The sequence below is a fragment of the Porites lutea genome, chromosome 2 (genome assembly GCF_958299795.1).
Source record: "Porites lutea chromosome 2, jaPorLute2.1, whole genome shotgun sequence".
Taxonomy (NCBI): Eukaryota; Metazoa; Cnidaria; class Anthozoa; order Scleractinia; family Poritidae; genus Porites; species Porites lutea.
The window spans coordinates 9291726-9311252 of NC_133202.1; the positions used below are offsets into that span (position 1 = coordinate 9291726).

Consider the following 19527-nt stretch of genomic DNA (forward strand, 5'->3'; position numbering starts at 1 on the left):
AGGAAATATGGTTCTGATTTAAAGAGATCAACTCAAGACAAAATATTTGCTAAAGCCCTGAAGCTCTGGTCCGATGTATCGGGGTTGTCTTTCTCTAAAGCGAGAAATGGACTCTCTGCCGACATAAAGATAAGGTAAAATTTAACATCTTTTACCCTCTGAGTTTTCATTGGAAGTTAAAGAGAATGTAAGACTAACATATAGATTTAGCTAGAGGTAAAAGCGAAGCTCCCGTCACAGTCGTGGTTTACTTCAAACAGTAAACTTGAAACTATTGAGAAGAATCCACAGATCTATACCAGGAGCTCATAACCCGAAGCGAGCAACTTCCATGTGCTCCTGGCACGGCGTTTTCACTGACCAGTTTATTTTCAGAACGGTTTTGGTGCGAATTTTGAATATCTTTTAAACTCCGCAAATTTTTGCCTTTTAATAACATTTAGTTTTCCCTTTTTATATCTTATACTTCGAATGCGCTCATAGACATGGTGGAGATTCTATTTTCGTGGGAAAAAGTGCCCTAAAATGTGTCTGAAAATAAACTGGTCCGTAAAGACGCCGTGACATAGGCCTAGGATGGGAGTTGTTGCTCGCTTCGGGTTATGGGCTCCTGTTTATACTTAACTTAGAGGAGGCCCATGTGACGTTGGAGGGAGAGGCTCAACAGACAAGGAACAATTGCTGCTGAAAAAATGGAACTTGAGCCTGCAATCAATTAAAAGGTTATAGATGGTCAGCGAAAAACCGTAATAAAAGACGTGGTCTCGATTAGTTGAAACCTGGGACCACGATAAGGTCATGTGATACTAGTCAGCGGATATCGTGACAGGTGTCAGTGTCAACTGACCATAAAATCTACGTCTATCAACAAGTTCTAACACAGATTGGTCAGAATGCAGGCTCCCACACAAGCTAAAAAGCTCACTTTGTTGCGAATGGACAGGCGGACGTGCGGTCACGTGACCACCAAAAATTTCTTACCCATGGCGCACCGATGCGCGCTTTGGGGCCCTCAAGAGCTCCGCTAAAAACAACCCAATTTTAATTAAAAATTTCATTGATTGAACGACAGGCGAACGCAGACTCCAGGCCTGAAACGTGACCGCTTTCCTAACGCCTTTAGGATAAGCGAAAATACACATATTCAGCCCAGAGTAAAGATAAAACAGTTGATTTGCCTTTATTGATCTTATAAAGCATAAATTCAAAGCCCATGAAGACGTCTTGATTTTAAAATGCTAAGCCAAGAATATAAGGGAAAGGTCCCCTGATCGGAAAAGGAAACATTATGCAAAGGAATTACCTTGAACGCAACAGCTTAATTCGTTTTCACAAGGATTCTAACTGGAGTGGTTGAAAGGCAGAAACGAATGTTACTCTTTTAAATAGGGCGTCACATAACAAGGTTTTCGACTGTAGTGGGAAGTGATCTAACAAATAGGAAGTCCAGCTGTTAAAATTCCAAAGTAAAACAGCATGTAATAACTGAAACGTTTGATATCCCGGTACTTGCGTGTTTATAGTTAGCGCCTGGTACTCGTGAGCTTTACTGAGAGCGTGGACATTTTACTTTTAAATTTCTGTTCTCAGTTTTGGTAATAGAAACCACCCAGGAGGGGACGGAAAAAGATGCCCAGATCGATTCGATGGGCCTGGGGGACAGCTTGCGCATGCGTTCATGCCTGAAGATGGCCGTGCTCACTTCGATGAAGCCGAAACATTCAGCCACAACAGTCCACGGGGTACAAACCTTTTGTGGACTGCCACCCACGAATTTGGTCACTTGCTTGGTCTGGATCATTCAAGTGACAGAGATACCATTATGTACCCCTACTACCCAGATTTTTACCATCCTAATTTAAGCCTTGAACCCGATGATATCGCTGGTATTCAGTCGCTTTATGGTAAGTAACCTATAACTAGAGGCTGAGGTTTGACCCCCGTCAAAGAAAGCAATTTTGTGAAAATCACGAAAGCCAACTTTCTTCAATGCTAAGATTATTATTGTCACATTACAAAGGCCTATGACCCTTGATTCAGGATTGCTGTTTTTCCTTAACATCTAGCAAGGTGTTTGACCTGTTCTTACTAATATTCCTTATGCTGTTATCTTTAAAGAATAGTCTTATGAGAAAAGTGATAAATCATGAGGCTTCTCTCACACAATTAGACGTGTCTTTCCGAACCCTTTTTTAATAAGCCTTTTGCAAAGGTCGATCACGTCATCAGCTTTCACTTAACACAAAAACAATGCGTTTTGGGAAATATTCTAACAGGAATACAAAGAGCACACAAAAATAGCTAATGCGTTTATTTTCAGGCTTATGGTGGATTTCCACTGACGAGTTATTTTTATGTGCGTACGCACGTTAATTTTACGTGCGTAAATAAAATAGAGGCAATGTATTAAAAGACCCACGTAAGCGTGGGAGTTGAGCGAAGTTCAACTTGTAGCTGGAAATAGATTTCCGTCAATCAATCAATACACAGAGCGCCCACAAGAGAACCATTTGAAACGATTTATTGAACGAAATATGTTTGCAAGTGATTGTTTGAGAAGTAGTACGAATAAGAATAAAGAAAATTTGAGAAAAAAGGGGTCGCTAGGGCGATGGGAAACGTTTTCTTTATGGGCGTCGCCTTATTTTAGCCTCCATCCCTACCTTTTTGATTCTCTTAATTGTATTTTATCAATGTTTTTTTTAGGAAGAAAAATATGAAAACCGGGCTCCTGGAGACCTAGATGAGATACAATAAAAGAAATAGAGAAACATGAAGTAAAATGAAGATTTGCATGGTGTAATTGTATACAGAATGAAAACTGGAAAATAAACTTGGCATAAAGAAGAGGTCAATCTCTTTCTTATCTTTTTAAGTAAACCGCTCAAACATTCCTCACAAGAAAACGTCACGAGGACTTTTTATACTGAAGAATTTCTTCTGTTTTTTTAAAAAGGAATTTTTGTTACCATAATGAAATGGGACAACTGTGACCAGAATTTTACCTAGGTAAACGTAGTTTAATAGCACGTTATCGAGGCTAGTGTAGAACATGAAGTGTGGATCGGTCTGACTTGTTTTGTCAAAGACAGGGTAGTAAAATACACCAGCTTTTTTTACGAAACGTTTAATTCTTCTAAACTAATAAATTCACTTCAGAAATGTACGATATTAAACCTAGACTTGCTCAAAGCTGCTCGTTGAGCTCCGCGTTATTACCCGATTCATGTTCTCCGCATTCGATCCTAGGGGTATAATCCACGCTTTCGTCCCAAAATGCAGAGACCAGGCGAGTCGACTTGGAGCATGTCTACAATAAAACACTAAGTTTATGTTGCAGGTCAAAATGAATTCAGGTCAAAATGGTATCAACCTGGTCGTGATCTTTACTTATTAGGGTTTGGAAACATTAAAGAAAACTGATCTTAATAATAAAACTAGGTTTTTAATTACATGCATTTGAAACCATGTTTACCTGCATTTCATTTTGACCAACAACATTTACATTTTATGGTATACAAATATGCTCAAGAGTGATTAATAAATCCGGCCTTATGATAAAGCATAAGTAAAACTTACAACAGTTTAATCAAACTAAAGGAAACAATGCAACAAGAAAAAAACAACTAATTGTGTCAAAGACACAAAGGTTATACAATAATCATACAGATTGCCCTAATCAAAGTAAGAAATAGCCTTGGCCAAAATTGAATTCACCGCCTCTTAGTGTAGTTAATGTCGCCAATTGAATTCAACGAGATTGTATCATTGTGTTAGCGACGAAAAACCTTATATGTTCAAGTGATTTAATTTCCTTTGCTACAACACTGCCTAAGTTTCCCTAGGCTTAATTTAGAGGCTGCCTGCATGTATTGAAATATACCAGAAACCCATAAGGGGTTGAAACGTGTAACTCGCGTTCAATGCTTGTGAATATTCATTTTGACCATATTTGGAAATCTTAGTGACGGGTGACGGATATCCATTTTCAACAAAATGGCTGCTGAGCGATCATCATGCAGATGTTTTAAGACAAGAGTTCTGCATTTCAAGATTAAAAATACACCGTTAAAAGACAAAAAATGGAAAGAGAAAGTTCAAAAGAATGCTCAGCTTTCTTTTTGTGGAGAAAGGGAAGCTTTTCATCAAGAAATCGTCCTTCGAGGAATTCAACCTTGTTTTCTTCACGGCGGAGCCCATAGTTTGTTTTGAAATGCAACCAAGTCAGCGACGATTTTGCTGAATTTTCAGGTACATTTTGCACTCTATGGCCAAGAAAATTACGTTTTTGAAAGGGAATTTATGTATTTTTAAATGTTTCATAGACGTTTAATAAATTTTTCTCTTCGGCGCTAAAGAAAAATTACAAAATGTGCCCTGATTTGAGATGGATTTTGTGTTGAATTTTGCCATGTGCTTAGCCGATTTCACTTGCGTGAACGGATCCACGATCCAGATAGTGTTTTCCGAATTGCTTTAAAGGATTAACTTTTTGGACTTTGAATAAAAATTTTCAAGAAACGGCTTCTCTGTCTATTGTTTTAAGTTTGTTCATTCTTAAAATTAGCTCAAAACACGATCGTGACTACAACATCTAAGTTTAATTTAAGCTTTTAAAATGCTTCTCACATTCACTACAAGCATCACTCTTTGCGAAGATGGCAGGTTCAGGTTTTGGACACTTTCGATACGCAACTAATGAATTTTATTCGAAAATATTTTTCACTGTTTATTCTAGACTTTTAACATAAGAATTTTAAAAGCCTATTTGCAGTATAAGTTTACTGTGCAGAGGGTCAACGAGGCATCGTTTTTTGAAGAGACAACTTCAAGAAGTTGCGAGGCCGTCAATGGGTTTCATAATGTTACGTTTGGCCCGGGTGGTAAGGCAATAATATCCTGTTCACTGTTTCGGTAATATTCCTGGTTTCAACCTTTGAAAGCTTTCTCGGCTTTCGGGAGTTTTTCCCCCAGTTTGTCGGCCATTTTTTTAAGCGGGCGCGGGAACCTGAAGGGAAATTACGTCACGTTGTTTACGAAGTTTGATTGGTCAGTTATCTCTTCTTCTCGTTCCAAATATGGTACTTTCTAAAATGAATAATCACGAGCATCGGACAAAGCAAACATATGAGAGTTACACGTTTCAACCCCTTATGAGTTTCTGAATATACTCATAGTAAACTCAATACTTCTAGGATAAGTCATCTGCACCCATTTGCAAGGCATTAAACTGACCAAGACTATAAACAAGTTCTCCCCAAAGCTAGAAGTTAAAAACTTTAACTGATCTAGCACAGCAGAAAAAAAATGTTCACCAAGTATTATCAATGTTTTTAAACAACATCTTAGACCCTGCAATTATAGTTTTTCTCAGTCTGTAACTACAATAACGCAAGTAAAAGGAAGTTACAGGAGGCCAAAAAAACGACGTCATAAAGATGCCGCAGAATGCCGCGTTCGTTACTAAATGGCCGCCACTGCTTATATCCAACATATACGTTAAGTGCCAAATTGATTAAGAATAACATTACTAAAAGTAAATATTGTTTTCGATTTAACTTAACCCTATTCAGACTGGGGGGGGGGCTTTTCGAAACCCCCCTCCGGCAAAATCGTGATAACTCCTACACCGAAAGAGCTATGACGTTCAAATTTTCTGACTTTTCCTAAAATTTATCTAGGAACATTTTGGTATAATTACCATGTCCATGTGATTAAACATGTTGCCATGGCAACCAGTTTCTGACAAATAGCTTTTGGAAAATTTAAAAAATGGTGATTTTTTTGTTTTAAGATCGCGTTTTTACATTTATAGTGCTTTTTGTTGTTAAAATGGTCTTTGCTTGGGACTAGTTTTTGAATTACATCAAAATGTTTCAATATCGAATATTTGGGGGGGAGGGGTGGGGTAAAATTTGTCACTTTTTGCTTTGACAAATATGCTGCTCTATTTTCCAAATAACACTTCCAAAGTCATTTGTTTGGGTAATAAACATTAGTTTGATACTTCTTTTATACATTCTGAGCTTTTTCCCCTTTGAAAGTTGCTTTAAATTATGATTTTAACAAAAAAACGGAAATCCAAGATGGCGGATCCAAGATGGCGGATCCAAGATGGCGGACAACCATTTCAAATTTTAAATTTTATTGCTTCCTATTGCGTTTTCTCGCTGTACAAGTGTTTCCTTGTTACTAGTTCATAAGAAAGGATAACAAAGAGATGACTTTACCAATATTATTGATATTTTACGTATCTAAGTGGAAAAATAATAAGAAACATTGAAAAATCGGAATATGACGTCACTGTGACGTCATCATTGGGCGTGGCAAGTCAAAACTGGGTGTGGGGCTTCTTTGTACGGAGATGATCATTGTGTGTAAATTTCATGACCCTAGCATTATTGGTTCCTGAGATACAGAGGGGGGGGGGGGGTCCGAGGAGCCCCCCCCCAGTCACAGATTGACCAAAAAAGCCCAGTCTGAATAGGGTTAAGGGGCCGACCATTTCCCTTTTGACGTAGGGGTGGGGGGGGGGGATGATGGATGATTTCAGAAAAAAATTATCCTGTAGACTGATTTCGAGGGGAAAAAATCTTGTAAGGAAACACATGGCGAAAAAAAAATCTTACACTGAAAAATATATCTTTCATGGCGTATAATGCTGGGGTAAAAAGTCTTACATCATTGTAGGTCAGGAAAGAAATCCTATCACCAGAGGTTTGGCAAAAAAATTATTACACAAGCCAAATCACACATACCCCCTTCAAAAGTCAAATGGTCGGCCCCTAAATTTAAGAAGATTCAGAAAACGAACACGTGTAACTATGAAGAAAGAAACTGCCTACCTTAATCTTCAACTTTAAGTGCGTTAGCTTTCTTTGTCAAATATGTGTAATTTCGAATGATTAAGGATAATTTGATGTGGAAGTGTATCTTGTCAAACCGTCCATTGAAGTACAGGTAAAGTCCGGTGACTGAAGCCCCGATGACATATTTAAGGGCTATAAAAAGCGAGAACGCACGATGTTAGAGGGTAGAATTTGACAAATTTGTAACTGTTTTGAATAGCGTTGAATAGCAGCTGCTTTAACGTGCTGATTGAGGAGTTGTGTTTTAAGGCATTTTAAACTGACAGCCTCACTATCCCTAAAATGTTTCGTTAGCCAGGCGAGAAAGTATATATATCTTATTGGACGGTTTAGTGTGTAGTCATCGTGGGATGCTGTATTTTGCCTGGCCCGTAGGGCGAGTCAAAATACATAAGACGAATAAAAATATCCCACGATACTACACACTAAACCCGGTCCAGAAACAGATTTATTATTCAACTCGAGGAGTATAAAATAGGACTAAGTATAAATACGCTTGCCTACTTATAACTAGAATGCGTGACAGACAAACGTAAGTCGAGTTTTCGCGCGCTTTCATCAATGCCTTTGCTGATTGGTCAGAAATGAAAACTTGTTAAACTAGTATAGATCGTTTTCACTGTGACGCAACAAAAAAATAAATTGGAAACCGTCCAGTGTAAGAAGCCAAGAAAATGAAATTATGTTATAAAAGACTAATATATAAACAATTTGTCCAAGTCTCAGGTCTTTGTGGCCCACAGTTTCTGAGTTATTTGCCGAAACGTTTCACACATCTTTGTAGAGCTTTGTATGGAGACGCCATATTGGTGCACCGTTTTGCTTCACCAATATGGCTGCCGGAAATCAAAAAAACATCTGGAGTTCACTTTTTCTATTAAAGCGCTTTCTTTTCACTCGAGAACTAGCATACATGCGCATAAACATATCTTCTAATACTTGAAACGGTTAAACTGCTGAAAATCAACAGGAGAGACTTTTTTTTAACGAGGCAGCGCCGACCCTATTTTGGTGTCACGCACTGTGAAAACTCGGAAGTTCAAATTGCGGTATTTTCAAAAAAAAAAATATGCTACGCAAATGGAAACTTGTACAAAGACTCACTTTCTGCTTATGTTCAACCTAGTGTAAATACGAATTCGTTAAATCTCGCTATTTTGACTTTACAATTTGATGACGTCACTGTCAAAACCATCTATACTCAGTAGATCAATTTTTTTCAAGTTTTAGTTGGCATTTTATAGGTTCTATCATTTTAACATTTGCCAGGAAATCAGAGATGGAATGACAAATAATAGTGAGGCTTAAGATGGTCTTTCGGTTACGTAAAATGTTCTGCAAGTGAGAAAACTGAACAGAGCAAATTGCGATGGAAAGTCGAAAACTCTTCCACAAATTCAAGGAGTTTCAAAGAGCTACTCGTAAACAAAGGACTTAAAACCTCATCTTCGCCGGGTTATACTAACAAAAAGAGAACGTATTAAGTCTACTATTGCGAGTTTCCTCACATTTTAAAAGAATTAGAGGTGCAGACTGTTCAGTTCCTTGGCGGGGATTGTATTTAATGGACGTTGTTTCTTACACGGGTTTACGCCATCACCATCTCATCGCACACAGGTCTGTTTTCATCTTCTCTGTTGTTTCTTGAACTTATAAAGTTTGTATCTTCTACCTAGTTTTAATAAATGTCAACATTTCATTGTTGTTCAGGCGACTTTACTCTAGAATCCGGTTTTATGTAAGCTTACAATTTGGCTCCTGTTCCGTTGTTTTCCTTCGGAAAACCATGCATTTTCTGTCTTGTGCGACGTTTGTAGATTAAAACAGGTCAAAACGGTCTTCTGAAGTACAAATGTACTCGTTTTTAGCGTCATTTCACTCTACTGAGTGAAGTTGAATAATATACTGTAAAACTATTTAGACGATCATTTTTTTAATGACATCTTTCAGGAGCCCGTCTTGCGATAGATGTTTTCAGAATATACCAGATCATAGTTGATCTAAGGCTATTTAATATTATTTTGACTAATACTTTACCTATTAGCCAATACATGAAGGTTTGACGCATTTGTTGAAGGAACGTTCTAGCAGGAACTAATTAACCAGTTCTTCTTCAACAAAGAGGCTTAGCTCTTCTTTTTAACCACTGCACTTTTTATTCTTTGAAAATTTCAATACTCACTGAAACAATTCTATATCCTCTACTCTATCTATCGTTCCCGTACCTTGATTTTATATTTAACAAACAAGCCATGTGGGTGACCAGCAAGCTCATCCGCTTGACTCGGATTAACGTTTGCCTCAGGTCCTTTCTAATCGGTCAGGCCGAATCATTAGAATAAAATCCTTCTTTTTAAAATTTCGTTGCGAAGCCTAGGTCAGTTAAATCAAAATAAAAGGAGGCGAGCAATGTAAAACTACAAAGTAGCAGGCTCCCACATAGAATTTGTAAGTTAATAGTTAGAAAACTAGTAATAACCAAAGGTTAATGAGAGCGGGCTACAACGATCGAAGATCAAAACGTTTTTTACTGCATCGCTGTCCTTTGTGTAAGTTTCCTTGGTGACAGATAGTCAAAACACGCGTGATCAGATTACGAGTGATAGACGATTGATCCAGACACGCGTGATCAAATTGCGTTCTGTTTATTCCATTCATTTTTAGTGGAAGTCCAAATGAATGCTGGCTACATACATGCGACGCATGCGTAATAACAGCCTGGAGATTAGGATTTCGGGCTCCTCTTGTCGCCCGCAATAACTGTAATTTTGTAATTTACAACACACTGAGTAACATAGTCAGTGCGGGGGCTGTGGATTCATCGATTTTAACGCCTTTCGAACTCGTCAGTTTAATTACTAATATAGCCTGCATAGCAAGCGTTTTCGTGTAGTTGTGAATCGGAAGCAAAGAACGACGAGGAACGGAATTTTCGGTTTTGGCCGCGCGAAAAATGGAACGAAAACCATATCTCCTCTCTGACTCGCCCCATTTTCGCGCGGTTTTTGACTCTCGTTTCACACTCTTTGCTCTAAAACCGAAACGCTTGCTACCCAGGCTATTACTAATATATTTTTCGAAAGTTGAATTCTCTTGTGGTCAATAAAAAAAAAACAAAGAAGAAGAAAAACGGGTTCAAAGACAGACAAATCCGTTGTCTTTGGACTCTATATCACTGAAAGTCCTACTGAAACACCTGAAAGCTACGATTTAATTTTCTTACCATTTTTAAAACGATTATTTTTGTTTTCAGAAAATTGCAAAGACAATGTGTCCTGTGCTGTTACTTAAAATCTACAATCACGGACAAAAGTAGTTGGGAAGGAGGAAAAAGTTAACAACATTATTGCTCCATTTCATACGCCTTATGTCTATGTTCAAAAAAGATTATTTGTTCTTCTCCTGAATACCCCCCGCGCCCCCTATTCAATGTTGGGACATGTAACAATAATTACGCACAAAAACAATTTAGTTTTGTCCAACATTGATCCAGGGGCGGGGGGGGGGGGGGGGGACAAGTACAAAAAAGGTTAAAATTGGTAACCTTCCCAATATTTTTGACGATGATTGTAGCTACACTAGTGCGAACCGTTATAGACTCAGTAATGCCTTGTTCACATACCAACTCTTATAGTTAAATACTTCGTAATGTGAATTTCATACTTCTGTCTAAAAGATCTTTACAGGCGAAAGATGGGATTCAGATAGCTCAAAATCCTATGGCTGTTTTAGGTTAAGTAAGTTCAGCTGTAGGAAATTTTTTATATCAACTGAACCTGTTTAATGCTGAACGTACATGATTGTTGAAATGTGTATAAGAGTTAGTTTGAACGAGGTGCAAATCTCTTTAAAGTTATTTTGTCCTAGTCACACTTTCAAATCTTTCATTCTTTCAGCCATGTCATCACCCTTTCTAGCTTTTTCTCTGATCTCTGGAGCTAAACGGTCGAGTTCAGCATGAAGGTTATTGATCACAGTTTTGCGTTTTTCATACTCACCATTGATGACCAAGACTAATCCACCAACTAAAAAGCCCCAAAAGAAATAATAATAGAAAAAGCAAATAAGAAATGCCATAAAGCTAAGAGTCTTTTTTTTTAAACAAATTATATACCAATCAGATCGATCGAATAGAAGTGTATCAACCGATCGGAACAACGCCGAACTCGATTACTTACTTAATAGATCTTTTCAAAAAGACCAGAACACAGTAATGTTAAGTGAAAATCGCGACAAAAGATGCCAGTAATAACGAAAACTAAGAGAGATCTTTGCTTTCGAAATTTCGAAAGCTAAGACCCCTAAATTTACAAGTTTGGGGGGCTTATATTTGGAGGGGCTTATACATGGAGGGGCTTATTTTCGGAATTTTACGGTATATTACCAGGTTTATAAGTTGATCGAATGACGATTTGCTCGATTTTACAGTATAAAAACAAAGGCGATGCTCGGTATCAGCTGTAAAATTAACGACAATCAACAATCAAGGTCACAAATAACTCCTCTGCGCCCCGTGGATGATATGCACGCAATGTGTCCTCGTAAAATCAAAGGCTCCAAGGAGCGAGCTCATGGATGAATTGAATTGTAAACGAGCATGGGTGCTAAGTGCCACTACTCTTGAATTTCGTCATTGAGTTTCGTTATTATTGACGACCGAATGTTGAAGATTATCACCTTTGTATTTATAGTAACTGGAAGGCTTGAAAAATGATTGCGTTTTGAAATTCATTTGTATTAAACTGCTTGGGCATTGTAACATATTCACTTTTCTTCTTAGTTTTTTTAATATTTCATGACTTTCTCTCTGTGTCGGTTACTTGATAGATCATGTTTACATTTCTTTAGCATTTGATTTTTGGCATGTGTTTTTTGGCATACGGTGTTTAGCATTTGGATTTTGGCATACAGTGTCGGTTTTAAAAAGCATTTCGTCAGCATTTCTTCGGTAACTTTTTGGCATCTCTATAGCACTCGAAGCTATACATATTCTGTTCGGAATTCAAACCCGACACAGTCAAAGTATCCGATTGCATGTGTACCTGAATATTCTCGAAACCTGTTATCAGCGCAGCATTTCTACTTAACGCTTTTTAATTGTAAAATAATTTGCTTTCTCATGTGAACGTCAACGTCGCTTTACAATTCGAGGACCGTTTTTGGCAGCTAAGGCTCTTTGGCTTATTCGCTTTTCGCCGAACGAAATCCCATTGTCAGGCTTCGATAGCTTTAATCGCATCTACCCCGTATCAAGTAATACCAGGAACAAACGTGCACAATTCGTCCAAATACACAACAGTGATCCACGCTCAATTATTAAACGATTCCTGAGGTCCATTTCTTGCAGATGATATTGTCAGTGTTCTTTAGAATATTTCCATTAATATAAAGTCCATCTTCGGCTGGCTACTCTTTTGTGTCGGTAAAAATGTACGCCTTACTAGTTCCCTCTAGAATATGCCAAACATATGCGTAAAAGGCACTTGGAACAAAAGTAATACTAAGTAAGGGAGGTAAGAGTAAAGTGTTTAATTTGACTTTAATGAATAAATTAATGAGAATCGAGTGAGTGAGTGAGTGAGTGAGTGATCGGGCGCCATTCGAGTGCCTCCAAAAGCCCATGGCATGACTACGTCGTCCATGAGCTAAAAATGAGGATAATTTGGGTTTCATTACATTTTTTATCACCTGACCGTGGATTTGTTTTACAAACAGGGATTTCTCTTACGTTAGCTAGCTAGTTTTGCTGTTAATATCATTTTGTTGTCCATTTCAAAATTTTTTGTGTTGCCTTTCCGGGCTATCTGAATGATAACTTTACCGATAAAATTTGTTTTTTGTTTTTGTCTCTTCATGGCACAGAAGCAGCTAAAGCTGATCTTCCAAAACCGGCTGACAGTAAAAAAAGCTATATTACCTGGGCCAATCATTGCACCAGCAGCTGTTCCCGCTAAACCTGTTCCTACAGTTACAGCTCCTTCCTTTACTGTGTATTGTAAGTTGTCCCACCAAAGAGAATTCAGCTTCTCCTCTGTTTCATTTTGATAATCAACAGCTGTTTCCAAATCGCTTTTGAGATCTCGCATCAACATTTTCAACTCAAACTTTTCTTCTTCAGTTAGGTTGTATCTTCGGGGCTTGGATTCTTTGATCTGTTTTGTTCATAAAGGAATGGGAAGAAGGTCAGTGAGGCTAAAATTCATGGAACCTGTTAAAACTGCCGGGTGACAAATATAGCAAGCAGTATCCCTAATGGCTAAGATTAATTCAAAATGCATTTAAAAGCAACACCTCTGATATTTTCGTTATTTTAGTCCCTAGCTGTTACGAGTCCCTAGCTGCTTCTATGTCTCGCCATAGAAAAATAGAAAACAGCACCAAGTATGACACTGAACCCGATAAGTCTCATTTTTTTTTATTATAAGTAAACATTTACTTGCCATTTTCGTCATTTCTGCCACGGTGGCCTGAATTTCTTTGAGTTTTTCCCTGATCTTATGCAAATGACCTCTTATCACCCTAGCCTTGGGCTGCAGACTAGAGGGAAGTTGAGACTCCAACGGGTCTATTTCTTGTACTATTTTTGAAACAGCCGCAACAAAGCATAGTTGCGGGATGAAGCCTTTGAAAAGCACAAGGATGCATGCATCTTCTATAATCGGATCTTCCAACTGGTTTTCTTGAACATCTCGGAAAACCTTCTTCATGTCCTTCAAGGCGTCAAGTGACTCTTTCGCATTTTCAGTTAATTCGCCAACGTCTTTAATTAAGTTCATTGCAGTCTCTAAGAGTTTTTCAAATTCCATTGACATGATCTCTTGATATAGATATTGAAGCCTGCAAGACAGTATTAAGCCATATTTATTATAAAGTTTTAGGGTATATTTCTTCAATAAAAATACTTAGTACCTAGTTTTATAAGGAATAAAAGATCAGAGAAAAAGGATGCATAGAAGTTAACATTGTTTGAATTATAATAACGGGATGAGTAGTAATAACTTAATAATTATATAATTGCGTCATGTCTAGTTTCCGCCGTTCATCGTCGGGTACGTGGGCATATGCTGTACACCCAAACACCCTCAAATGTGGCACCTATGGCTTCGTTCCATACCACCGCTCATAGGGAGTTTCTTCTCCTTTAAGTGCTGTTGTTGGAAAGTCGATTTCTCACATAAGCAGCTGTAGAGATAACTTTGACCGAAAACAGTGGGCGCGAGGTTTAGAAAAAAAGAATTCCCATATATAGTAAATTACCATCAGTGTTACAACCGTTTTGTCTCTCGGTGGTGACTGGGCGCTAGCGTCAAATATTAGGGAACTTAAGATGGAGACGTTTTCGGGGCGACGGCAACGGGACTGGCAGAGAAAGCCTGGAACTGAGGCAGCCGTCGCTTCCCGTCAGCCCTTAATTAGAAGAATACCGAAGAGGAAAATATGGCCTCACATAAAGAATTACGAGAATAAATATTTGCTATGCAGACAAAATGTATCAGATGACGAGTTTCTCGTTTTGGGGGAAAATTATGAGTCCAAAAATCCCGATTTTCCTCGGGACAGTTACGATCCGTTCACGCTAAGAAACATGCGGGATGCAGCTGAGTGCAAGGCAGAATTTCGTGTTGAAAAAAAAAATGATCTCCACAGGCTTGCCGAAGCCTTGCAAATTCCAGGAACATTAAAATGCTACCAAGGAACCGTATTCTTAGTTTGGTATTGAAATAATTCCCGGGAAATACTTGCATGCAACAACAAAACAACGGCAACAACTTTATTTCAGTATTCCCACGTTTATATTTAGTACATGGTATTACCTACTATTCCATATAATTTTCAATGCGTTTCATTTATACGATATTCTAACGAAAAGAGCGAACTAAAACACACACAATTAACATATCGGAGTTCATATTTTTTGTCTGGATACTTTTATTTGGCTCGTAGGACAATTTTGTCCTTGTCAAGCCCACTTACGGTTGGCTGTTTGCCAAGTTGGATCTTGACCCTGTGACATGAAAACACAGAAACATTCAAAGATGTAAGTTTAGATAACAGAGCTTGGAAATCGAGCTTGAAATGTGCCTCAAAGAAAACAAGGACAATTTAAGAACGATAATCTGCAAAATTTTGGTTGCTAAACGCAACAAACCTGATTGAAATGAACGTTAAATACTCAAGTTTTCGCCACAACGCCAAACAACCCAGTTTCACGTCGCCGACGGGGACACTTCTTGTAATTCAAGCCAAGGAATTTAGCCGTCCTTTCAGATATCTAAGGATAACGTTTCGCTGCAGTTAAATGATTTTGTGAACGGTTAGAACAGAACTTCGTCACAACTCCCATTGCTTGGGCTATGTCTGGGCCTGTTGCAATTGTGGCGTAAAGTAGGCTTCCAACGATAGGTTGGTATCCAGACGGGTCGACGGGTCTACTCACAGCATCATCCTTTTGTAGCCTGACGTTCAAATCAGCGGATGTAGACACTGGTTTGGCTTCACTTAACCCGGACTTCTTGAGTACCTTTGCGAAGTACTGTCCTTAATGTAGGTAGACTTGCTTGTTTTCCTTGTCCTGGCCGACAGACACGCCCACGTAAAAATGCAGTTCCCCCATGTCCTTCATCTTGAACTGCAACTTTCGGCTGTCCTTGATTTTTCTCATCTCCAGACAATTTTCTGCCAGTATGATCATGTCGTCAACATGGAATGCAATGATTAGAAATGCATCTTTCTTTTGGATGAACACACAGAGATCTGCTGTGGCCTGGGTGTAGCCAATCTTTTTAAGATATTTTTGTAGTGCTTTGTTCCAGCATCTGGGGGACTGCTTTCACCCATAGAGTGACCCTTCCGATTGGCAGACCAAATCCTCTTCTCCAGGTTTCAGTTATCCTTCCGGTTGCTGCATGTAGATTTCTCCATCTAATTTACTATTGAGGAAAGCTGTTCATCCATCTGATAAATCAGCATATCATTCTGGACTGCAAAAGCCAACAGAAAACGTACAGAGGAGAAGCGAACCGCGGGAGAAAAGTTTCATCGTAATCAGTACCTTATCTTTGGGCATAGCCTTTAGCTGCTAGGCGTGCCTTAAAACGATACACTCTGGAGTCTTCAGCATGTTTCACTTTTAACACTCATTTGCATCCTATAGCCTTACGCGGACCTTGGGGTAACTCAACCAACTTCCACGTTTCGTTCTCAATCAGCGAATTGTACTCAGAATCCAAAGCGGTTTTCTACTCAGTAGCATGTTCACTTGACTTTGCATCCTGTATTGTCTTGGGCTCACCAACCTCACAAAGATGGCATGCAATATGATACACACCATGAGTTGAAGTGCCTACATATTCATCATACCCACATCTGACAAATGGTTTTCGTGTTCTCTCGGACCTTCGGGTTTCTTCTGTTTCTTCTGCGGGTTCTCTCTCCTGCTTGTCTTCTTTTGATTCCTTCATTCCCGCTACTTCTTCATCTTCGGCGGTGGAAACATTCCTCCTGCCTGCTTGTTATGACTCTGACGACACTGCAGGCTTCTGTCCAAAATCTTCCTCATTAAACTCGACATGTCTCCGATGAACAACTTTCTATTTGCATCATCGAATAGGCGGCAACCCTTGGACGTTAAGCTGTAGCCCACAAAGCGCATTCTTTTAGATTTCTTGTCTAGTTTCCGCCGTTAATCGTCGAGTACGTGGGCATATGCTGTACACCCAAACACCCTCAAATGTGGCACCTATGGCTTCGTTCCATACCACCGCTCATAGAGAGTTTCTTCTCCTTTAAGTGCTGTTGTTGGAAAGTCGATTTCTCACATAAGCAGCTGTAGAGATAACTTTGACCGAAAAAAAGGTTCGATAATCCTACCTGGGCGATTATTGAGCCCGCTGATACAACCAAATTCCGATTCATTCGTTCTGATACACCATTCTGCTGCGGTGAGTTTGGCACAGTCAACTCATGTCTAATTCCTTTCTCTCTCAGATGGTTCTAGAATTCAGAGAGCAGATATTCCCCGCCAATATCTGTTCGCAAAGTTCCATAGGCCTATCAGCATCATTGATAATCATTGTTGCAAATTCCTTGAATTCATCGAGCACATCTGACTTGTGTTTTATGAAGTAAACAGCACGGTGAGCACGGGGTGAAGTCATCAATAAACGTAGTGGAATACTTTGCTTCTCCAATTGAAGGTGTCTGCATCGGACCGCAGACGTCACCATGCACCAGCTGAGTTTCTAGGTTGACCGGATCTCTCCCTGTCTGTCGCGCGGACGCAGTCGCTATGCTTGAATATTCAAATCTCGTAATAATCCTGCCCGTTTGCGGGTCATGGTCAAGTGTTTGTTGATAAGCGAGTGATTATCGTGCAGTTGCGACAGGTTTGGGGAGCCAGCGAGCAAGAAGCCAGAGCACACTTTACCTGCAGATTAGACGATAGCAATTTGGGGCGGTTTTGTCGACTATTCTCAAATTAACAGCGCTTCGCGCGCGTAGAGATGGTCCGTTTTTCTTTAGTGGATAGTACCTACGAGTGCAAAACTCGACAAAATGCCTCTTTAACTGTCCAGGGGGAGACGTTCAGGTAAAGATATGTTAGCTTTGTTTTGTTTTATTTTGACTTCTGGTCCTTCTGGGCTATTTTAGTTCATGGGAGATTCGACTACTCGTCCCATTTTGTCCATTTTATTGACACACACTACGTCTGGGCCGCCTGTGCTCCACCGACGTTCCTTCTTTCATCTCAGAACGTAAATACTGCTTCTTCAAGAACAGCTTGTTCGCAAGAGTTTCTCGCCCGAAATGATTTTTCAACGTGTCCTAGCCTGCTTCGGTTTTTCGCACGAAGTGATCAAGACCTCTCTCGTAGGGCAGATCACCGTCGAACGATTTTCCTTAAACTTGGCAGATGAAAATAACACAGTCTAAAACTCAAGCATTTCAAGTTTCGTGGAAAACTCGATGAAAGACAATTTGTAAAAATACCATTGGTAGAAAATTTGCTCGTATCGTCAATTAAACGCAAGCTTCAAAATAAATTTTAATCACTCAGTTGAAAGCGAGAATGATTGAATTTATACATGATTTTTTTTATCCAAAATCGAGAATCATCCCGCCTATTCTGACGCGACGCAAACAGGTTAGAAAATAATAAATTAAATTAAATTGGCTCATAATTAAGTTGGAGTCACCTTAAGGCTATTGGCTCAGAGCCCAGAGCCCGAATGGGCTCTGAGCCAATAGCCGATGAGGCCTTCGGCCTCATGGGCTATTTACTCAGAGGCCATGAGAGCGAGAGGAATAATTGTGTTAGTAAAATCCAACTAGTTGCTCAAAAGTATCGGGAGAAAACAACTTTAGCTAGCAAAGCGCGATTCAGCCGCCATTGTTTTGGTTTTCAAAGCCAGTGCTTTTCGCTACGAGTGGGCTATAACATATAGCCTAGTAGTAGCTCAACCAATCAGAACGCAGCATTGATAATAGAGCACTAGTTGGATTTTACTAATACATTTTAGTTTAAATTTATCGCATCTTGTGAATGTAAAACATTGACAATACTCACTCTGAAATGTAGTTAGTAGTCATGGATATATGTATGGCCCGCATTAATTTGAAAAAATTAGCATAACTTCAAAATAGTGAATGTTGTAGCGCCGAGTTTTGACCGGTTCGTAGGATAGGTTTGTCTTGAAATTTCAAGGTGTTGCAGTGAATCAATCTCAACGAAAGTTTGAGACATTATTATTTACAAACTGAAGATTATGTGAAGAGGTTTTAAAAAAATTCGCTCGAGTCGTTTCAGAGATATACAAAAAAGCGCTAAAAGTCCAAACTTTGAATGAAGTTGCACTTAGATAGGTGGTGAGAAAACGGGTTAGTTTTTAAGATGGCAAGAACGAAAATTCACCAAAATTTCCTAGCATCCAAATATAATATTAAGCAGCATTCTGACGCTACTTAAGAATAATCTGAGTCATTTATAACGTTTTTATTAAATAATCTATCAAGGCTATCGAAAATTTAAGGTTTGAAATATATCTTCGTTTTAGTCGAATTCAAACATACAGAATTTTTTACTCATACGGAGGTTATTTGCTAAACACCAAACTTTAAGTTCCTAGTTTTGAATTTTCAGTAGCTGGTCTATTGTGGATCGCGTTAAATTAGGCGTTTATCTATTTCAAAGTTTTTTGTTTATTGTCGTCATAGTAACATCGATGTTACTAAAAACCTACATTTTGACAAATTTCAGTCTATTGTCAATCGTTGGTGAAAATTTTAGAGCGATCAGACAAGGATAAAATCACTTTTAAAGCGATTGAAAAATATCAGTATGGCCTCTGAAAAACTATATCGAAACACCTTTCAATTTATCAGTTTTATTTAAACTCGATAGCGTGAGGAGTGGTTGCTCAATCTCCCCAGCCAGGGGCTCTTGTATTAAACGCTCGAGCATTCCGGATCGAATTGCAATTTAGAAATGGTGGTTTTTGCGGAAAGGGGAAAACCGGAGTACCCGGAGAAAAACCTCTCGGAGCAGAGAAGAGAACCAACAACAAACTCAACCCACATATGACGTCGAGTCCGCGAATCGAACCCGGGCCACATTGGTGGAAGGCGAGTGCTCTCACCACTGCGCCATCCCTGCTCCCCC

The 19527-nt window shown here is 39.0% G+C and overlaps 1 protein-coding gene across 1 annotated transcript in view; it reads left to right on the top strand.

The window, feature by feature from the left end:
- Positions 1–2720, top strand: part of LOC140925594 (matrilysin-like) — an 11780-nt gene extending 9060 nt beyond the window's left edge. The window contains exons 3-5 of the mRNA XM_073375513.1: positions 1–134; positions 1591–1904; positions 2707–2720. The exon at positions 1–134 is cut by the window's left edge and continues 231 nt beyond it. Of these exons, the coding sequence (XP_073231614.1) occupies positions 1–134; positions 1591–1904; positions 2707–2720 (462 nt within the window). The remainder of the gene's footprint in view (positions 135–1590; positions 1905–2706) is intronic.
- The last annotated feature ends 16807 nt before the right edge of the window (positions 2721–19527 follow it).